Here is a 22,027-nt window from a genome sequence, read left to right as displayed (position 1 = left end):
TCCTTTCTCCTCCACTCACGCCCCGGGCCCTCCACCCCATTCCCACCCCGCTGCGCGCCACGACCCACGTGTACAGAGGCTGCAGTTGTAAATGCGACGTCTTCTGGGGCGCCTGGTATCCGTACGAGTCAAAGCCACCGATGAAGTCAACTGTGGAAGGGGAAGTGGCGCACGGTTAGGGATGAGGCTGTGGGGGGCGAGTTACGGGAGGCTGGGTCCTGAAAGGGAGGAATCTGAGGGCCAGACTGGTACAGGGCCTTAGTGGGGACGCTTTGCTGCCGGATCTTGAGGGATGGGCCTATGGCGGCCGGGACTTGGAGGAGCTCCGCCAGGGCTGGGCCAAGGTCCTAAGGACAGAGAGAGCTTATGGGATGAGGGTGGGGGGTGGGGGTGGGGCAGTCCTTAAAAGAGGGAAGGCTCTTGGGGGTGGGACCCGAGACACTTAAGGGGGCAAGACCTCTGGAGGGGGAGGGGAGGACACGAGACTGGGAACGGGATGGGGGTGGGGATGCTTGACAAGGGTGGGGGCTTCTCAAGGCCCTCGGAGGGACAGGGCTTAAGAGGGGCAGTAGGGGGGAGGTGCCGGGGCCGTGGACTGGGCACCTGGATGTCTGGGGCTCAGCCCAGAATGGGCTAGCTATGCAGACCCCCATCCACACCTGATGCCTCTCCCCCACCCAAGAGGGGCCCCTTGGGCGACGCAGGGCTCCCTCCCGCAGAGGTGGCTCCGGCCCTGTCCAGGGTGCTGAAGGCGCGGGGGCGGGGGTGGGGTGGGGGTGGGGTGGGGGCTGGGCGTGGGCCAGGCTTCCCCCTGCCCTAGGGGCGCGCACTCACAGCTGTCCTCCTCCTCCAGGAACACTTTGCTCACGTAGCAGGCGAACACGAAGCCGAACAGCTGGGGGAAGGAAGGAGAAGACGCTCTTTCTCCACCCCGCCTGGCCCTGCCCACCTGGACTAGAGGGGTGGAGGGGCGGGTGCACTGAGATGAAGGCAAAACCAGAACAACCTGAAGTTAAATATCTGAGCCTTAACCTCAGATATACCTGGTTCCGTTCGCCGTTCTGGGAGTGTGACTTTGGACAAGTAATTATCTTATGTCTTTTTTCTTTTCTTTTTCTTTTTCTTTTTTTTTTGCTGAAGATTCACCCTGAGCTAACTTCTGTGCCAGTCTTCCTCTATTTTGTATGTGGGTTGCTGCCACAGCATGGCTGATGAGTGGTGTAGGTCCACACCCAGGATCTGAACCTTCGAACCCGAGCCACCAAAGGGGAGCACACCAGACTCAACCACTACGCCAAAGGGCTGACCCTGTCTTACTTCTTTGAGCCTCAGTTTCCTCAGTTGGACCTGGGCAGTACCTTCCTGACTCGTTAAGATGAAAGAGGATTATGTGACTTTGTGTGTGTAAAGTGCCTAGGGCAGGGCTGGCCCTTCTAGAAATGGGAACTATGACTATCTTGGAGCCATTCTTATTTTAGTTTCACAACTCCGTGAGGCTGATATTGTCATTCCTTTTTGTGAATAAGGAAACAAGCCTGGAGAGGACAAATGACTTGTCCAAGGTATATTGCAAGGTATATTGCAGAGTACAGCAGGTATATTGCAGAGTTAAACCCAGGACTGACTCATGGTCTGATGCCTCATCCTAGTCCTTAAACCTGCTCACTCGCTGAACAGGGGCTGGGGCAGCGGTGAAGGGAGGCGGCCCGAGGTCTGAAACAGCCAGGCAGAAGCACAGGCTGCAAGACCTGGGCTCGTCCCTTCTTAACCGGGGCTAACCCAAGGGGTTTGTGGACTGCAGGGCGGGGGTGGGAAGGGCAGGAGGGCAGGAGACTCACAGCCAGGAAGATCTGCAGGGCGCTGCTGAGTGCTTCGATGTAGGGGTAGTCGAGCAGGCAGCCGGTGACCGAGATGACATGGTGGTCCTCCAGGGCCAGGCGGGAGTTCAGGACGGGCGTCACCAGGCAGCCCGGCCCATTCTCCATCCACCAAGAGCGGTGCAGGGACGTGTTGAAGGTCATGATGAAGTCCCGGTCCTGGGGGCAGAGGGGCCTGGGACACTGAGCTGGGCGGAGGGATCCTCCCAGGCCCCAGGCAACTGGGCCTGTCGGAGCAGCCTCCTCTCCTGGCTTGATGCGTGAAGGGCACGGAGGGAGCCTGTATCCGCGAGTCTACATTTGGCCAGGAGGGGGCGCTCGATGACCACGCAGGCCTCACTCTTCCATCGGCAATGGAAGGGGCTGGTGCCCACCCACAGGCGCCCCAGAATTTTAGGGCTGGAAGGGACATGAACAGTGACCGGGTCCAATTTCCCAACCTTTGGTGAAATCCTCAATACAGGCCCCTTCACAGTCCATTCAGCCTCTCCACTGCTCTCCCTGTGTGTGACCCTGGGCAGACCTCTCCTCTCTTTGGTCCTTGGTCTCTATTTGAAAAGGAGAAGGGGCAGGCCCAGCTCACGAGTTCTTACCCGCTGCTGACCAGGTGCCAAGAACCAAGATGTGTGATCAAGTTTCATCCCCTCAGCCACCACACGCAGTCTGCACTTACTAGAGGAGGACACTGAAGTTCAGAGAGGGTAGGCCACTTGCCCAGGGTGACACAGCTAGGAAATGTTCGAGCTGGGATTTGAATCTAGTAGAGCTACAAAGCCAATGCTCTCATTTATATATTTTGCCTCCTTTATATCTAAGAACAGAAGTTGTGCCCTCTGAGCTTGCTGGGCTCCAAGCTAAAAACTTCCACTTTCTTCAATAGTTCTTCATGTAACCTGGTCCACTCAATTTTCCCCAAACAAACTCTAACTAGTCTCTTTCTCTTCTGAAAAATATCTATCAGAACTGGACTCAAATCTTTGCGGTCTAAGCAGTACACAGTGCGTGGCATCTTCACCTCCCTTGCACTGACCACACATGCAGTCTAAGAGCTGCTTTCCGGGCCACCACATACTGTGTTTCTACTGAGCTTGTGGTCACCTGGGACCCCAGCCCATCCCCACACAGACTGCCCTTCAGTCTTGTCTGCTCCAGAGAAGTGCAGAGGAGGCCAGAAACACAAATGTGGCCGTGGAGGATGGGAGCACAGATTGTCTGGGCGAGTAGAAGGAGGTCTCTACAAGAGATGATGCCCCAGACCCACACCACCCCAGGAGCCCTCGGGGTCTGAGGATGGGGAAGGGCAGGCTCTGAGGCCTGGCGCTGCCAGGCCTGAGGCTTACCTGGGACAGCTGGCCGACCTCCAGGTAGAAGCAGATGATAAATGCATTCCAGCCAACCCAGAGCACCAGCCAGGCTGCGTACTGGGAAAACAGGGGTGGGGTGAGGGCGGGGACTGGACCAGTGGGGGTGGGGCATGTCAATGGGGACAGAGCTCACAGACTGAGGAGACCTCTGCAGGGGAAACAATGACAATAGCTCACTCAGAGAGCACTTTATAGTTTACAAATCATTTTTCCATCCACCCCGTCCTTACAGCAGCCCTGCAGGGAAGGCACTGCCCTCTCTTTAATTAAGCCCAGAGAGGAGGTTTCAGTTTTCCAAGATCACACAGCTAGGAAGAGGTAGGGCTGGCCCTCACGCCCTCTGGTAGCTAATCCTACCCTCTCTGCAGAGATGACAGACACCAGACAGCATCCATGGCAAAGAGCTAGATATTTCCACTCCAGTCCTGGGCCTGCAATTCCAGTGGCTGTCACGGCAGATGGTGCCTGGGCCTTTCCTGAGACCTGGAGAGAAGGGTTCTCTCATGTCAGGTGAGAGAGCACTTGCGAAGGGCCCTGTTCACCTGGCTCTGGGAGCTGAGCCCATGCTAGGTGGGGAGAAGCCCTAGAACGAGTGGGAGGTGGCTCTGCTGTAGCATGCCATTGTGTGTCATCGTTACTGTAGGTGTCAGGCCTTTATGTAGCAAATCTACCAAAAAGCCTTTTCCCTCAAGAGAGGCATATGAATGGGTCACTGAGGAAGAGCGGGGGGCCAGGGTGAGCCTAGTGGAAACAGGAGTTTGACAGAGACTGTTGAGGACCAGGGCTTGGAAAGAGGAAGCAGGAAGAGGGAGCCAGGGACACAATCCACTCCTGGGGCTGGAGCACAGGAGGCACTGACCTCAAAGCCACCTTCGCCACTCTCGGCCACATTCTTGATGAATATCAAGGAACAAAGGTCAAGGCTTCCAGAAGCAGCTTGAGAAACTAGACAAGACAAGGCCCCTTCCTCCCAAGGGCTTTCTGAGGTAGCGTGGTGACATGGCAGGAACCTTCACTCTGGATCTGATGCTCTAACATTGCTACTTGTTAGCTGTGTGACCTTAGGAAGCCTCATAACCTTTCTGAGCCTCCTTTCCTCATCTGGAAAATGGAGATGGTAAGACAGACCCTGCAGGGCTATTGCAAAGATAAGTAAAGCAGGAAAAACTGTTAGCAGTGTGCCTGGTACGTGGTAGGCATTCACTAGATGATCTATCTTGTTAACATTTGGATTTTTCCCTAGAAAATTCTTTAGGAAAAATACCAGTCTTGTCTCTGCCGAGCAAAGAAGCATTGGGATTCGGGCACCCATGACCCCAGCCGGGCTAGAGCCCAGACGGAGCAGGGGGCTGGGTACATGGGGTCAGGGGCAGCTCTGGCTGGAGGAGCAGGGGCGATGGCTGGAGGGGAGGGGAGCGGGCTTCTTGGGGAGGGCCCAGGTGAGTCGTACCAGAATGAGGTACCGGGAGCGGTACTGCACTGTGCCGAAGATGCCCAGGATGACGGCCATGATGTGCAGGAAGTTGGCGAGGATGGGAGCCCATTGGTAGCCCAGGAAGTCGAAGATCTGCCGCTGCAGCGCGGCCACCTGTGGGGAAGAGCGGGCTGAGGGCACAGTCACCCCTTAAAAGGGCAGGACGGGGACTCCTCCTTGACCTTGTGAAGCAGGTGACCCCAGTTACCATGGTGATGAGGCACCATGGCCTGATTGTACGCAAGCCTCAGAGCCGTCCCAGCCCCGCAGTTCCGAACGGATGCTGGAGGTGGGACAAGGCTGCAGGAGCGAGAGCGGGACTGAGCCCGAGCATCCCTCTTGGGTGGGCTGCGGGGAGAGGGGAGTCAGAGTTCAGAACACCGTCCTCCCTGCCAGGAGACCCTCTCCACCAGCAGCTCCTGCACCTGCCCCACATGGGACTCTCAGCTGGTGGAGGCAGGGTCCAGCCCTGGCCATGGGCTGAGCCGGGCCCTGGAGGGCCCAGGGAAGGACCCGGGCCTGAGTCACCTCTTCCAAAGACCCCATCTGGAGGTTGTCCTGGCCCAGAGAATCCATGGGCCACAGAGAAATGGATTTTTTTCACACCCCTTCCCCAGGGAGCTGTAGTAGATTGCAGAATTGGCCTCAAATTCTTCCTCTCCCCTTTTCCATGCTCTGTGCTTGGTTATGTGACTTGCTCTGCCCAAGGGCACTTGAGCAAACCTAATGCCAGTAAGGGCTTGAAAACAGCCGGTTCCGCTGAGCCTGCCTACCTGCTGCATTGTGACATAGAGGACACCTCGTAAAGGAGCCCAAGCTCGCCCACTGGAGGAAGAGAGCAACGCCGAGAACTGAGGCACCCCGCTGACAGCCGGTGAGCCAGCAGACACACGAGTCAGCCCACCTACATCCTTCGGATGCCAGCCAACCCACCAGGTGACCACAGACACGCAGCCCAGTCCAGAAGAATCTCCCAGCTGACCGACAGAATCGTGAGCTCAATAAGATGGTTCTTTAGAACCACCAGGTCTTGGAGCGAGCTGTGACGCAGCCAAAGCTAACTGACAGAGGACTCAGTCAACACACCCTTCCCAGCAGCCCCTGGTTCCATCTTTCAGCCGATACCCTCAGGAACGAAGGTGCCAAGGACACCTGCTGTTATTGACTGTCTGACATCCCTTCCTCTGGCGACAGAACCCACCTCTTTCTTGGGAAACTACCTCCCAGCCCCTCAGTCCACGCAGCTTGGGTGGGGCTGAGCCCACCAGTAATTCCCCAGGTCTGACCGAATGATCCACAGCGGGGATCTGGGCAGCGGTGCGCGTCCACCCCTTGCCCGGCTCCTGAGTCTCCCCGGATAGTTGCCGGAGCATCGGGACACAGATGCTCTCCAGCTGCCAGGATAGCCAAACGGGTGTTGTGTTAGCTTGGAGCTGCTGGTGACTGTCTTTGTCACCTCACGGGGACAGCCTGCTGAGGAGGAAGCCAAAACTGAGACAGAGAGAGAGGGAGGGAGGAAGGGTGAACGAGCAAGGAGAGGGACATCGACCAGCGTATCCTGGGGACGTTGTTTTAGGTCCAAGAATCTAGCTAAACCTGAAACGCACTCTCTCTCCTTGTGCATGTGATTCCTGTCACTTGCAACCAAGAGTCCGAAGAAGAGAGAAGAGGGTCTGGCCGGGGAGGGAGACGGAAGATTTGGATAAAGTGCGAAGACCCCAGAAGCCTTATTCCCGGCAGGGAGGCAGGAGGAGGTGGAGCTGATGCTACCACACAGATGGCAAAGCTTGGGCAGAGACCCAGGAAGCTGCAGGCCCAAACCTGGCACCCACCCACCTGGCACCAGCCTGCTCTTGTTGGCGACCCCCCTCCCAGGGCCCTGCAGATGGAAAGAGCTCTCCAAGCTCATCTCTCACTGGACAGTCCCTGGCAGAAAAACAGAGCTGAGATCATTATCTCATTTTGAAGAAAGAGACCAGGAAGCTCAGAGAGGGGAAGTGACTTGCCCAAGGTCGCCTAGCAGGTTGCAGAGTCAGGCAGCCATTCTGCCTTTCTCTGCCACCTGTTCCATCTTGGCACCAACTCACCACCTTTCCCAGTTGGCACTGGCCTGGGAGTTAAGAGGTGTGGTTTCTGGTTGAGAGTCTGACCCTGACTCCTGGGTGACCTTAGGCAGTCCACCTGCCCAGCTGGGTCTCGGGCTCCTCTTCCAGACATAGAGGCCACTAGACTGGATGACCTTCAAGGACTCTGCCAGTTTTGACTCTACTGGCCTGCTGACCTTGAGGGAGAAACTCCCCAAGCCACCCCCCATCCCAAAAGCTCCTGCCCTATTTCTGTCCTTCTCATTTCCACCCTGACTCTGCCAGGCCTTAGGGAGCCCTGGTGGTTTGGGGTCCAGCTTAATGCTCTCAACTCAGCTGGCACCTGGTCCTGGCCAGGGGCTGCCATCAGAGGATAGAGGCAGCGGCTGTGACAGAGTTGCCCAGGCTCACACTGTGGTCGTGGAGACAGCCTGCCTGGATATGCCTACCTAAAACACGACAGCACCCCACCCCCACCCTGGCCCTTGTTCAAAACCCCTCTGTGTTTTCAGGGACCTCATTGACAGACTGTTGGACAGTTGTCAAAAAGAGAAGCTTTGGAGTCCTTAAAACTCAGGTTCAAGTTGCAGCTCTGCTCTGTGACTTAGGGCAAGTTACTTTCCCTCTCTGAGCCTATTTCTTCAACTATAAATAGGGAAGCTAATCCCTCCCTTGAGAAGTTGTTGTGAGGACATGGAGACAGCACGTAAACTAACAGAAAATTAGACTTAATAAATGGTGGCTAATTAGTGGAAGACCTAATAGTTGAAGCTTCTTAGTTTGGCATTGATGGGATTGGGCTCAATCCTTAGCTCCTGGTCAGCTCCTGCCCCCAAGCGGCTGAAATAATAGTTGAAGTCCCACCTTCATTTCCCTTTTCCTTCATCCAAGTCCTCCTTGGTCTTCAAAGGACAGCATAATTCCTGTCTTTTCTAGGAAGACCTCCCTGACCAGCCCCAGAGGACCTCTCCTTCCACTGCACATGGAGCCCTGGCTGGTCTTGTCCTTCTCAGCCATCGCTCCAGCGTCCCTGCATCCTCACATGCAACACCTGCTCCTTCATCTCCACCCCACCCACATCCATTTATCCATCGCTCCGACAGGTGACACGCCCTCATCCATCTAGGGTCCATCGCTTATTTATTCACAGAACATTTATGCGCTGGGATGCAGAAGTGAGTGAGCTGTGGTCCCTGCCCTTCGGGAACTCAGAGGCTGGTAGAGGAGACGGATAGTCACAAAGCAGCGGCGTCAGCGCTCTAACCCAGACCTGATTGATGCTGTCTCTCCCTCCAATGCTGAGCGCAGAGATGGATTTCAATATACACAGATATTTTTGGGGGGGCCGGCCCCGTGGCCAAGTGGTTAAGTTCACGCGCTCCACTGTGGCGGCCCAGGGTTTTGCTGGTTCGCTCGTCAGGCCACGCTGAGGTGGCGTTCCACATGCCACAACTAGAAGGACCCATACCTAGAATATACAACTATGTACCGGGGGGCTTTGGGGAGAAAAAAGCAGAAAGAAAAAGAAAAAAGAAGATGGCAACAGTTGTTAGCTCAGGTGCCAATTTTTAAAAATAAATAAATATACATATATATTTTTAATTGAGATTCTGTGTTTTATAAATAATCTTAATTCTAAAATTATTATTATTATTATTTTTCTTTTTGAGGAGGATTAGCCCTGAGCTAACATCTGCTGCCAATCCTCCTCTTTTTGCTGAGGAAGACTGGCCCTGACCTAACATCCATGCCCATCTTCCTCTACTTTATATGTGAGATGCCTACCACAGCATGGCTTTTGCCAAGCAGTGCCATGTCTGCATCCAGGATCCGAACCGGCGAACCCTGGGCCGCCGAGAGGCGGAACGTGCACACTTAACCGCTGCGCCACTGGGCCGGCGCCTAAAATTATTATTTTTTATTAGAAAACTAAGTCAAACATTCCAGAACTTCTGCTTGATATGCAGCTAATTAACAAAGATCAGAACAAAAAAATCAGAGGAATATCTTCCCCATCCGGTTACACCACTTAGAAGCAATAACCTGAGGGCTGCAGTGATTGTAAATCATACCTGGCCTTGGCGTGTCTTTCTTACCTTGATGGGAGGAATTATATAGAGACAAGAGCAACCTACACCTTTGCAAAAATTTCAAGAGCATGTGCACTGAGGGGAAAGAGTGACTTTGGGGCTATTTCCACCTGGCCAGCCTGCGAGCCAGGTCAAGCCAGCTTCTTGAGTCTGTCTCCGAAGTGGGCCAGTAACGGAAGCTCCTGTGGGCGACTGATGCAGCCCCTCCCTGACCTCCTGGCAGAAGGAGGCTGGCCATCCAGCCCCCCAGTTGAGTGCTTTTTCTAAAATACGAGTCTGGTCAGATCACTGTCATCAGTGCAGCCCAGACAGCCTGGGGTAATTCCTACAGCCTCTGGGCCTGTCAACTCCCCTGCCACGTAGGATCCCAGACAAGCAGGACGAGTCCCCTGAATATAGTCCCAGAGTGACAGCTCAGAAGAAGTCACACCGATCCTGTCTGGATCTGTCAACGCCCACAGAGCAAGTCCCACGTGCCTGCCATCAGGCCTCTCTACCCGGATCTCCACCGGGCTCTGCCGCTTCCGCTGACCCAGTCTTCCCCCACCCCCTTTCAGGAGCCCTCCCAAACCAGCAAGGGCCTTTTTAGCCTCACTCCTTCCCCGAGGGCCGCCCCCTTACATGTTGCACCCAAGGATGCTGCTTTCTCTGTAGTCTTCTCGAGTGACTGTTTCTCTTCTCTCATCGTCTGTTCCTCAGGCCCAAAGGTGGGGTTGGTACCCTCCGAGGCCTCTAAGCTGCTTGCAGCACTGTAGACCCTGCGCCCCCAGGCTCGGGCCCTGTGGCTATCCCAGCCGCTTCCACTGCCGGCCTCCTCACCTACCAGCCTTCGGGGCTTCCCCTTCTTTGAAACAAGCTGGATCCCTGTGTCATCCTGGTCCACTCTGACACCTGGGGGCCACTCCATCCAGCACCCCAACCTCTCAGTCTCTAAAACTCCTCTCCGGTGACCTTTCCTTCCATTCCTCCTCATCCACAGCCACGCCTTGGACCGTGTCATCACATCCAGTGTCCTCAATTTGACAGCCCCTCTTGGACCACCCCAGCTTGCTTCCCCGCACCCTTCGCAATGACAAGCCCAGTCCAGGGCGTCAGGTCCTCAGCCCCTGCCCCTCGAGGCCCTCCCGTTCCCCTGCTCTTCACATCCCAACTTGGCCTGCTGGGGTCGCACCAGCCCTTCCTCAATATCAGCATAGTCGGCAACCCCGACTCTCGTATTCCTCTGCCTTTTCTTTACACCTGTCAGGAAAAGCCCACACCTGCATAAACCCAGTGAACAGTGTTCTCAGTGCTCACAAAGCAGCCATGCACTGCTGGGCAAGTCCCCCGACGGGGCAGACTGGTCCACTGTGGATCCGTAATCGGAGCCTTCAAGAGGCTCCTGATGCCGTCCCACAGCCCGCCTAGGCTTCTCTGGGAACTCCCGCTCCCTGATGACTACGTCAGATCTTCTCACTGTCCTCCACCCTCCTGGGGCCCTTGCACCCTCTCAGTGAGGACCTGGTCCCCCCTCACTGCCCGCTGTGTTTGAGGCACTGCCCCCTCCCCCCTGCACTCTGCACTCCATCTTCCCCTGTCTTCTCAGGAGCCCACACCATCCACGGTCCCTTCTCTTGTGTAAACTTGACCTTTCCCTCTGCCAGGATCCTTCCCACTGGGTCCTAAACACACTCAAGCCTCTCCCATTAAAAAAAAGGGGCCCCTGATCCCCTCCAGCTACTGCCCCGTCTGTCTCAATGCTCTCAGACCCCAAACTGTTTGAAGGTCCCCAGGCCCTCCCTGCCCCACACACCTCTGCCACTTACCTCCTACAGTTTGGTCCAGTGGTTAGGAGCAGAGCCTGGGTTAGAATCCAGGTGCCACTGTTGTTTTTTGTGTGTGAGGAAGATTGGCCCTGAGCTACCATCTGTTGCCAATGCTCCTCCACTTTGTATACGGCATGCCAGCACAGCATGGCTGATGAGCGGTGTGTAGGTCCACACTCAGGATCCAAACCCGAGAATCCCAGGCTGCCGAAGCAGAATGTGTGACCTTAACCACTATGCCACCAGCTGGCCCCTGGTGCCACTGGTTTTTATACAACTCTGGACAAGTCACTTCACCTCCCTGTACCTCAGTTTTCTCACCAACAAGAATGGGTATGACTCATAGTACCTCCCTCTCATGGCTGAGAGGAGAGTCAGTATTATTCAAAATTACATTTTGCTGCCTCCTCCCTGCCTCCTCCCTGGCTTTATTTTTTCCATGTCACTTATCATCAACTAACATACTCCCCTCTCCTCTTTTTTTTTTTTTGAGGAAGATTAGACCTGAGCTAACATCTGCTGTCAATCCTTCTCTTTTTGCTGAGGAAGACTGGCCCTGAGCCAACATCTGTGCCCATCTTTCTCTACTTTATATGTGGGACACCTGCCACAGCATGGCTTGATGTCCACACCCGGGATCCGAACCAGCGAAACCTGGGCCACCAAAGCAGAATGTGGGCACTTAACTGCTGCGCCACCGGGCCAGCCCCCCACTCCTTATTCGCTGTCTGTCTCCTGCATCAGAAGGCAAACTTCATGAGAGCAGGGATTTCTGCCTGAGATGTTGCCAGTGGTGAGAGCCGTGCCTGGCGCACTGCAGGTGCTGAAGTCAACTCCTTCTCCACCCCCCCTGGCCACTCCCTTGATTCCGGTACAGCCCATCCCCCCAGCAGGTCAGGCCCCTAAATATCCGAACACCCCAGGGCCATATCCTGGCCCCTCTTCCTGCTCCACTTGTCCCAGCAAACGCATACCCAGCCCAGCTTCAGTGACGACCTGCTCACGTTTCCGCCTCCAGCCCTTTTATAACCAAGTACCCATTGGATGGCTCATTACGAACCTAATATGCCCCAAACCTGGTCCATTTCCAGTGTTTGGGCCCCATGACATGTCCAGCTGCATGAGCCAGAAAGGTAAACTTTGGGTCCTGGTCTCCCTTCCGCTCCCGCACCTCCACGCCCAGCCTCTCATCAGGTCCCGCTCTCTGATCTGCCAGTCTCTCACATCTGGTCACTTTTCTCCCTCCACTGTCTTCTCTCACCTGGCTGTTGCAATATCGGCCCTCCCACCCCCCAGCCTCCTTCAAGCCTGACACGCCCAGTCTCCTTTCAGAGGGAAGCCTCCTCGAACCTCCCCTGCTGCCCCTCCCCCTGCCCTTAGCTCCCCACCCCCACCTCTGATTATTTATTTATCGGGTAGCTGCCAGCTGAGGGGGATGCAGTTGCCATGGGAACCTTCAGCCCCGAGTCAGGGCTGCCTCTGTTCTCAGTAGGATGCTCTTGTCTGTCTAGACGCCAACCCCAGGAGCTCAACACCAGGTGGGGGGTGAGGGGCGAAGAATGGATAATACAGATGGACCCACCCTGGCCCCAGGAAGCTGGCTAGGGGAGAGGGCAGAAGGGGGCCGGGCTCCGGGCCACGGAACCCATCAGAAGGCTCTTGTGCCCCAGCCCTTGGCAGCCAATCCTGCAAGTCAACGACTTTCCTGGCCAAAAGTCCAGCCATGTCGCCATGGGCCTTAGACACAGAAGTCAGGCTGCCCAAGGAATGACAAGGGAGGGGCCGTGGAAGATTCTGGAGAATGGTTTGGTCCAGCCTGGTACTGTCTCTTTTATCGAATTTAGTTCATCAAGGGCTGAGGTGGGAAGAGCTCCCCATCTGGGGTCAGGCAGACCTGAGTTCCACCCCCAGCTCAGTCCCTGACTCACTGTGTTACCTTGGGCAAGTTACTCCCCCTCTCTGAGCCTGTTTCCTCACTAGGAAAATGTCCTGAGGATTCAGACAGGGCATGTAAAGCTCAGCCTGGCGCGTGGCACACAGCGGTGCGCAGGGTCTGGCAACAGCCTCTGCCGCATCCCCAAACTCAAGCCCCCCTTTTCCCAATGGATTTCTGAGGCAGCTGACAAAATTAAACTCGACTCAGCCCCTCATCCGTGAAATGAGGGAGTGGGACTGAAGCCACAAACAGCAGAGCTGGAAGGACCCCTGGAGATTGCAGCCCTCCCCCTCCCCATCCAACCCCCTCATTAGGGAGGTGAGCAAATCCACAGCAGAGAGGAGCAGGGACTTCTGAGCCGAGGGTCTTCTCTCTCTCCCGGAGCTCTGCCTCCAACTCCGGGCCCATCTGGGGTCAATGCCATTTGAGCATGAGTTGAAACAGACGCCTGCCGAGAGATTAAAATGAGCACATCACGGAGAGCAGGTCGTCTTCGGCAGGGTCAGGAGGATGGGCCCAGTAGGGAGTCAATTCATTGACCAAATATTTCTTGAGCACCTACTGTGTGCCAGGCCCTGTGCAAGGGCACTGAAGCAGCTGGCGTGGCTCCTGCCTCAGAGAGCTGAAGTCTAGAGACAGACACCACAGTCCTCTGGGAGCTGATGAGGGGGCTTTTCTGCCAGCCTGCCCAACCACTGTGTGCAGTGATCTGTGGGGACTCCCCCCAACACATAAACGCGCACACACACACACACACACTCACACTCCCTTTCTTTTCCAGGGCCCCCACAACACTTCTGCCTCTCTCTGTCCCAGCCTGGATCCTGCTGGAAAATGGCCAAGGCTGTCACTGTTAAGTGAAAAAAACAAGCTTCAGAGCAATACGATTCCATTTATGTAAAAAAAGACTGACACAGAACGTGTGTGACTGTAAATGCAGAATCAAGAGCAGGGAAACCCACAACAAATGGTTATGAGAAGCTCTCTCCAGGGAGTGGCAATGGGGTGACAGGGACACTTTAAAATACACAAACTTCTGTGTTTCTGAAATTTTTTACAACAAAGTGATATTTCTGAAAAAGTTAAGAAAAAATGTAAAATGCTGTAGATTCATCGCTTAGACTACATAAAAGAATGCTAGACGGCTCAGAGGATCCGAGGCCGCCTCCTTCTCAGACGCGCACATGCTGTGGGACCCCGGGCCTGTCTCCTCCCCTGGGCCTCAGTGTTCCCATCTGTACAGTGGGGGCCTCTGTGGCTCCAAATCGCTCTCCAGGCCTGGAGCCGGCACGGCCTGCCTGACAGCCTAATGGCCCTTTTCCCCCAGAGGCTGGTTCTGCGGATCCCCGGTATGGCCTGTCCCTAGGTTCTGCCTGGGTCATCACAGCCCTGCTACCCCCGCCTGAGCACACACAGACCTGTCGCCACCTCTCCTCCGGGTCCTGCCAGCCAAGTGCCCTCTCCCACAGCCTTAATGTGCCGCCTTGATGTGAAGGTCCCCCTTTTACAGAGAAGGCTGAGAGCAGTCACTCATGTCTCCTGAAGTCACTCCAACAGGAAAGGGTCCTTGTCTCTACACCCACTCACTAGACATCTCTCCAGAGCACTAGGGACGTAGGCAGGGACAGAGTGGAGGAGGGATGGAGGGGGCGAGGACTGACTCTCGAGAGTCAGCCAGTGCAGCCTCCCATGGGCAGTGATGGAGCAGCTAACGCTGATTAATGTCCTGTCAGCACCAGGCACTGTTCTGAGCGCCTCCCATCTGTTCATTCATTCATTCTACAAACAGTTCTCAAGTGCCGAGAACTCAGTGCTGAACAGGGAGGCCTCAGTTCCTGTCCTGATGGGATGACGGTCCTCTGGTTCCCTCCTCAGTGCAGAGGCCAGAACATCCACCCCAGCCGAGGGCGGAGGGGACGTGGAGAAGGGGTAAGAAGAGAGGAGGTTCTTTCCCATCAGAAACAAAACAAACAAAAATCCCCCAGAAGGAGATTAATAACCTCTCTCAATGGGCCTCAGAAGTGGAGACCCATTTATTGAGCACCTGTTGTATATTACCCCTCATACTCACATCCCATCTCTTAATCCTAGCCCCATTGATGGGTGAGGAAACTGAGGCCCAGAGAAGAAGAGGGGCTCACCCAGGGGCACAGGGAAGAGCTAAGATCCAACCAGTTTACTGGGGGGCCGAGCCCTCGCTCTTCCCTTCTCTCCGAGGCTTGCTCCTGAGCCTGTTTGCATGCCCCGTCATTTGGGACTCTCATCTCCTAAGCTCGAGGGCGCCTTCTGCTCTCTAGGGGAATCTCCTTCCCCTCAGCGCTGCTCCCTCCTCCTTAGGACAGCTCCCCATGCCCTCATGCCCTCATGCCCTCAAGCCCTCAAGCCCCCAAGCCCCCAGATTGCCATCTGTCTGTCCTCGAACCCTCCTGCTGTGGCCCAGCTCTCTACCTCCGCAGGGCCAGGGAAGCCAGGGAGCAGCTGGTCATTACCTTGCGCGTAATTAGCCCTCGGAGACCAGCAAGGAGCTGTTAGGGAGGCCCAGGACCGTCTCAGAGGGCTGATCTGCCTGGCCCTGGTCCTGTCAGGAGGCAGCCGCTGGGGCTTGGCCTCTGTCTCCATGACAACCCCACCCCACATCCCAGTGACTGCTGACCCTCCCCAGCTGGGGGGCTCCTCGGCCCCTTCTGGGCAGATCTATGCCGCCACCTCTGAGCTGGCAGCTCCATTAGAAGAGAAGGGCTTGGCAGTGGTCTAATTAGCATACATCTACATTAATTTGCATAAACGCTAGGGCTAGCAGCCCAGGGTGATACCAAGGTCAGTCGGAAAAATCAAAGGGTCCCTCCATCTCACCGGGCGACTCCTCATCCACCATCTGGTCCAAACCCACAGGTGCCACGGTGGGGGGGTGGGGGGGTGCGGTGTGCAGTGCAGAGAAGGGGCTTCAGGTAGTGGCTCTGTGACTCAGTCTCCCCTTCTGTGGAATGGGGACGAGGATGCCTACATCACAGTAGTGTTGACAGGACTGAGGGGACTTCCCCGTCCTCTCCAACCCCCAACCTCCACTCCGGGATGGAGCTCCTTGCATTCTGCCTATGGGGCAGGCCCTTCTTGCCTGCAGGAGCCCAGGAGAGTCCATCCCTTGGATCTGGGACTACCGTGCCACCTGCCTCCCCTCTAGTTTCTGGGTCTGGCAGGAAGTGGATTAGGAGCTGACGGCTACCAGCTTTGGCCTTTCATCAATACCACCTCCTCTGGGCCTTGCCCTTGTGCAGGGAGCAGAGGGCATCTGACCTGGCTCTGGTCCCCAGCACCGCCCACCCCAGTGCACTGTCTGGAAAACCATGAGAGGCAGCCTAGAGTAGTGGGGCAGAGGGCACGCTCTGGAGTCAGACTGCTCGGTTTAGCTTCCGCATGAGCCTCAGTCTCCCCACCTGTAAAATGGGGATAACAACCGTCTCCCCACCTCCTGGAGTTGTTGTGAAAATTAAATGAGATAACGTATGTCAAGTGCCTCACACAGTAAGTGCTCCATAAATGTTAACTATTATTATTAAAACAATGACGGTAATGAGAAAAAAAACCTGAGACCACCTGGAGGCTCAAGGAGGGGTTTACAGAAGAGGTGATATTTGGGGCCGGCCCCGTGGCCGAGTGGTTAAGTTCACGCGCTCCTCTCCGGCAGCCCAGGTTTTGCCGGTTTGGATCCTGGGCGCGGACATGGCACCGCTCATCAGGCCATGCTGAGGTGGCATCCCACATGCCACAACTGAAAGGACCCACAACTAAAAAAAATATACAACTATGTACTGGGGGCTTTGGGGAGAAAAAGCAGAAGAAAAAAAAAGAAGATTGGCAACAGTTGTTAGCTCAGGTGCCAATCTTTAAAAAAAAAAGAAAACAAAACAAAATAAAGAAGAAATTGATGGGGACAGATGAGTCTGGGCAAAGGCTGAGTGGTGGGCAGGGTGACCAAGTGTCCTGGTTTGCCTGGGACTGTGGAGTTTCTTGGGGTGCAGCACTTTAAAAGATAAAACCCAAAAGTCCCAGGCAAATAGGGACAAGTCAGTCACCCCAGATGAGGGAGGGTCTGGAAGACTTGGGGGGATGAAGTGTGGGGTGGATGAAGTGCGGGGTGGCGGCGTGGGTGGCAGGGGCTCAGACCCAGAGCTTCACCCTGTTGGTTTCTAGGGGCCCGGGGAGGTTGAGCGGAGGGATGTGGATGCTGCGCGCTTTGGGACAGTGCTCTCTGACTGACGAGGAGGACAGGCGGGAGGTGGGTGATCAGGGGCAGATGCTGAGGCCTTTCTTGGAGGGTTAAGAGCAGGGCCCAGGATCCCTCTCCATGCTCGGGGTCCCACTCTCCCAGGACGGCCCCCTTCTTGGTGACGCCTACTCTACCTCTGCCCATGTCCCCATGTCCAAATTGCTTCGGCATCCCAGTCCCGTGCCCCAGATGCCGAGACCCCCAGGAGGCTGTGGAGTGGGCAGCACAGGCCTGGGAACAGGGCAGCCTCCAAAGAGGAACACAGGGATGGAGGGGAAGACAACCCAGGCAGAGAAAACCTAGCAAAAACCCAGGCTCTCCCAGGAGACGCTGGCTGCAGACAAACGGACATTTGAATACATGTCACGGTGATTAATCAGATCCCCCCACTAAGTACAATGAACGACACCATATAATTAAGGCAAAAACGCACGGCAGAAAGCACCTGGACGGAGCAGGCACTTTGGCAGGGAGAATTAATTAAGGAGGCACTGAGAATTCCAGGAGTGGCTACGAGGATGCAGGGGGCGTGCGGAAGACCAGAAGGTTGACAAAAATAATTGGGAGTTAACATGTGGCCAGCTTGGGACTGAGGCCAGCACCCAGTAGTTACTATCCAGGCTCTGGAGTCTGGCAGACCTGGGATGGGGTCCCAGCTCTCACTCACAAGCTGTGGGGTCTGGGAAAATCATTTCCTGGAGCCTCAGTTTCCTCACCTGTAAAATGGGAATACTAATAGTAACACCCACCTCCCGGGGTTGTGTGAGCAAAGGACTGTGCATACAGTACCTGCTCGGTAAATTATCACTGGTTGGACAAGTCACTTTCCCTCTGGCTCTTCATTTCTCACTGGCAAAAAGGGAGAATAATGTCCTGTCTTCTTCACAGAGAAATTGGAGGATCTAATAAGATCATAACCATGAAAGCAATTTATATACTATGATGTGCTTTTTAAACTGTAAAGTGCCTTACCCACATCTGTCAATATTAGGATAATTGTAAGTCCTTGGTTTCATATCAAGTTCAGATTCTTGCTGCTTGTTCCCAGAGAAGCTATACAGCTTAGTGCCTAAAACTGTGGCCTAAGAGCCACACTTTTCACATTTATCAGCTGTGTGACCATCAGCAAGTCACTTAACCTCTCTGTGCTTTCATGGCTCCATCTGTAAGATGGGGATAAGGATAATAGCACCCCTCTCATGGAATGGTGGAAAGGCGTAAATGAAGGAACATGTGTAAAAAGTTCAGAACATTGCCTGGCCTGTAGCCATGGGTAAAGCCATGTCAGCTGTGATGACTGCTACTCAGAGTAAGACTCTGGGCCTGCATCCCCCACAGGCTCAGAGGACTCACGCTCTGAAGGAGAAGAGACCACCACTGTCCTGGCCCCTTTGAGGCCAGGCAGCACTTTCCCCTTGCTCCACCCTTGTTCTTCTCATTCGCCCACCAAGCAGGGCCCCTAACTCTAAGCCAGGCCTGCCCTGGGTGCACAGATGACTGACTTCGAGTGTGAGTGCTGGGCGAGCCCAGAGAAGAGGGCAAGGACTTCCCTCCAGGGACTTGAGCCCACCCTGGACACGCTGCTTACATCCTTTTCATTTACTCCTCTCAACTCGAGAAGGTGTCATATTCCATACATGGAAACTGAGGCCCATGGAGCAAAGTAACAGACGCCAGGTCACAGAATAGGATTCGCACACAGCCTGTGGGCTCCTAAGCCTGCCCCCCTCCCCATGTTGCTTCATGAGCTCTTCTGGTCCACGGACAGCTGCTGGGCACACAGCATCACCACCGCGGCCAGACCCCCTCACCGCTGAAACCCCGAAACCCTCCGGGCGGGTCCACTGGAGCCTCCGACGACACAGAGATGTCGTCTGTTCACATCCATCACTCACTAGCTCTGTGACCTCCCGGAGCCTCAGTTTCCCCATCTATAAACAGGAAGAGAATAAAACCCACCTTTGGGAGTTGACATCAAAGGACACAAACCGATAAATGCCATTCTTTCGTCTCCTCTGAGTCCCAGCCTTCCACCCGGACCCCACTCTCCGCCCCGGCTTTTGGAGACCTGTGTTCCCATGTAGCTTTGCCTCCACTGAGGCCTTCTCGTCCCGGCCTCCTTCGGTGAGGCTTCCTTCATTCTTTCTGGAGGCCTTATTCCCTGCTAATGAGACAACACAGAGGCAGTCCTCCCGCGGCCCCTCTGCTATGTCCTCAGGCGGGGGGTGCCTCGCAGCATCCCCGGAAACCGCCAGCGTGAGTGCGCTGCTGGCTGGGCCGCAGGGCTCCCTCCGAAAGCTCCCTCGAGGCTGACCCCGCGCTCGTCCGCGCCAGCCTGGCCGAGCCGGCCTGCGAGTGGCCGGCGGGGATGCTCCATCAACCACCGGACCAGACGCCTCCGTACAAAAACCGCCCCACTTTCAGCGCCTCCTCTCGACTCCGGCTTTTCCGTGCTGGACTCTGCTGTGGGTCTGGGACATCCTGTCTGACTCAGAATATTATGAGGCTGAGAACTTGGGCAAATCATTTGTCCTTTTAGGGCCTCCGTTTCCTCATCTGTAAAATGGGAGCTGTAATCCCTACCTCCCAGGTTGGGGGGCGGAGCCGACCGGATAACTGACATCTGGGAACCACCACGCCCTCCCCTCGGGGCAGAGGCCCAGGCCTCGCACTTCTTGTTCCATTTGGGTCAAGAGAAGCAGCTCCGCGAAGTCCATCCAGCCCCCGCCTCCTTCACACCCGAGCATGCCCGACAGCAGAGTCGACCTCCTGGGATTCTGCCGCAAAAGCAGAATCTCCTGGAAATCGGTTTTACCTTAGAAGAATAAGCATCAACATTCTATCTGAAATAGAGCCTCCGCCTTAATTCATTTCCCCCCAAATCAGGACAGAATTGACGCTCTGCAGAGATGCATAATATCTTTATCCCCGCCTACCCCGCCCCGAACCTGGCAGGTGCGGGCGGGAACTGCAGTCTGAGAAGCCAGCCAGACTGGGTGCAAATCCCGCCTCCACCCTTCCCCACCCGCCACACCGCTGGGAAGCCACTCGGCATGGCTGCGGCCGTCTCCTCACCGGAAATGGGGCTAATTTATACTGGAACCCACGTCTGTGGGTCAGGCCAGGGTGAGGCTGAGAGGAGTGAGTGAGAAGTCAGGGTCCAAGCCTGAGGTCAGGGACAGGGAAGCGGGAGTCACGGCACGAAGGGTCTTAAGACTGGGCTCCACAGGCCATGATGAGACCTCTGCATTCTCAGCTCATCTGTTCGACCAATAAATCTTCACTGAATGTCAGCCGCAATGACAGACACTGGAGATGCAGTGGCGAGCACAAGCAGAAACAGACACAGCCCCTTACCTAACACTATGGGAACAGAAGGGAACTCCCTCAACCTGGTAAAAGGCATCCATGAAAACCCCACCGCTAACATCACACTTAACGGGGGGAGGCGGAAAGTGGTTCCCCAAGATCAGGAACAAGACAAGGATACTGGCTCTCCTCGCTTCTGTTCAACATCGTATGGGAGGTTCTAGCCAAGACAATTAGACAAGAAAAAGAAGTCAGAGGCATCTGAATTGGAAAGGAAGAAGTAAAACTCTACTCGCAGATGACGGGATCTTATATATAGAAAGCCCTAAAGAATCCACCAAAAATTCAGAGCTACGAAGTAAGATCAGCAAGGGGGCAAGACCCAAGACCAATATGCAAAAATCAGTTGAATGTCTATTCCCTCGCAATCAACAATCCAAGTTTGAATTAAGAAAACAATTCCATTTACAATAGTATCAAAAAGAATAAAGTACTCAGGATCAATTTAACCAAGGAGGTGCAAGACGGATACATTGAAAACTACGGAATATGGTTGAAGGAAATTAAAGAAGACTTAAATAAATGGAAAGACGCTCAGCGTTCCTGGATTGGATGACTCAGTACTGTTAAGACTGTAGTATTTCCAAACCGATCTACAGATTCAAGGGAATCTCTCTAAAAATCCCAACTACCTTTTCTGCAGAAATGGATAAGCTGGTCCTAAAATTCATATGGAAATGCAAGGGACCCAGAAGAACCAAAATAATCTTGAAAAAGAGAAGAGTTGGAGGACTCCTACTTCTTGATTTCAAAACTTACCAACACACTACGGTAATCAGGACTGTGTGGTACTGAGATAAGGTCAGACATGTAGACCAATGGGATAGAATTGGGAGTCCCCAAATAAACCCATACAGTGACGGTCAATTGATTTTCAACAAGGGCGCCAAGACCATTCAATGGAGAAAGTATAGCCTTTTCAACAGATGGTGCTGGGACAATTAGATATCCATCTGCAAAAGAATGAGGTCAGACCCCTACCTCACACCATATAAAAAACTAACTCAAAATGGACCACAGACCTAACTGTAAGAGCTAAAATTATGTAACTCTTTTTCTTTTAACTTTTTTTTTCTTTGAGGAAGGTTAGCCCTGAGCTAACATCTGTTGCAATCCTCCTCTTTTTGCTGAGGAAGACTGGCCTTGAGCTAACATCCGTCCCCATCTTCCTCTACTTTATATGTGGGATGCCTGCCACAGCATGGCTTGCCAAGCAGTGCCATGTCCGTACCCGGGATCCGAACCAGCAAACCCCAGGCTGCCGAAGTGGAATGTGTGCACTTAACTGCTGTGCCACCAGGCCGGCCCCTAAAATTATGTAACTCTTAGAAGGAACCATAGGTGTAAATCAGAGTGACCTTGGAATAGGCAACAGTTCTTAGATATGACATTCTTTTCTTTTGGCTGCTTGTGCAGCCAAAGAAAAACTAGATAAACTGGACATCATCAAAAACTTTTCAACATCAAAGGATACTATCAACAAAGTGAAAAGTCAAGCCACAGAATAGGAGGAAATATTTGCAAGTTAGAGACGTGACAAGGGTCTAGAATCCAGATTATGTAAAGATCACTTACCCCTCAACAATAAAATGATAAATAACTCAATTAAAAAGTGGACAAAGGATTTGAATAGAAATTTCTCCAAAGAAGATACACAAGTGGCCAGTGAGCACAAGAAAAGATGCTCAGCATCATTAGTCACCAGGGAGATGCAAATCAAAACCACAATGAGGGGCCGGCCTGGTGGCATAGTGGTTAAAT

At 54.3% G+C, this 22,027-nt stretch overlaps 1 protein-coding gene across 3 annotated transcripts in view; it reads right to left on the bottom strand.

The window, feature by feature from the left end:
* NKAIN1 (sodium/potassium transporting ATPase interacting 1) overlaps window positions 1-22,027 on the bottom strand; it is a 42,063-nt gene that overhangs the window by 3,126 nt on the left and 16,910 nt on the right. Inside the window, exons 2-6 of one of the 3 annotated variants that reach the window (XM_014837966.3) lie at window positions 4,692-4,829; window positions 3,218-3,298; window positions 1,839-2,036; window positions 835-895; window positions 69-150 (exon numbers count right to left, since the gene is read on the bottom strand). In XM_014837966.3, the coding sequence (XP_014693452.1) occupies window positions 69-150; window positions 835-895; window positions 1,839-2,036; window positions 3,218-3,298; window positions 4,692-4,829 (560 nt within the window). Of the gene's footprint in view, window positions 1-68; window positions 151-834; window positions 896-1,838; window positions 2,053-3,217; window positions 3,299-3,598; window positions 4,633-4,691; window positions 4,830-22,027 lie in introns of those variants that run through there. The other 2 variants (XM_070510481.1, XM_070510482.1) reach the window with 2 other exon arrangements.

The sequence above is a fragment of the Equus asinus genome, chromosome 5 (assembly GCF_041296235.1).
Source record: "Equus asinus isolate D_3611 breed Donkey chromosome 5, EquAss-T2T_v2, whole genome shotgun sequence".
NCBI classification, from domain to species: domain Eukaryota; kingdom Metazoa; phylum Chordata; class Mammalia; order Perissodactyla; family Equidae; genus Equus; species Equus asinus.
This window is presented reverse-complemented; position numbering and strand designations above follow the sequence as displayed.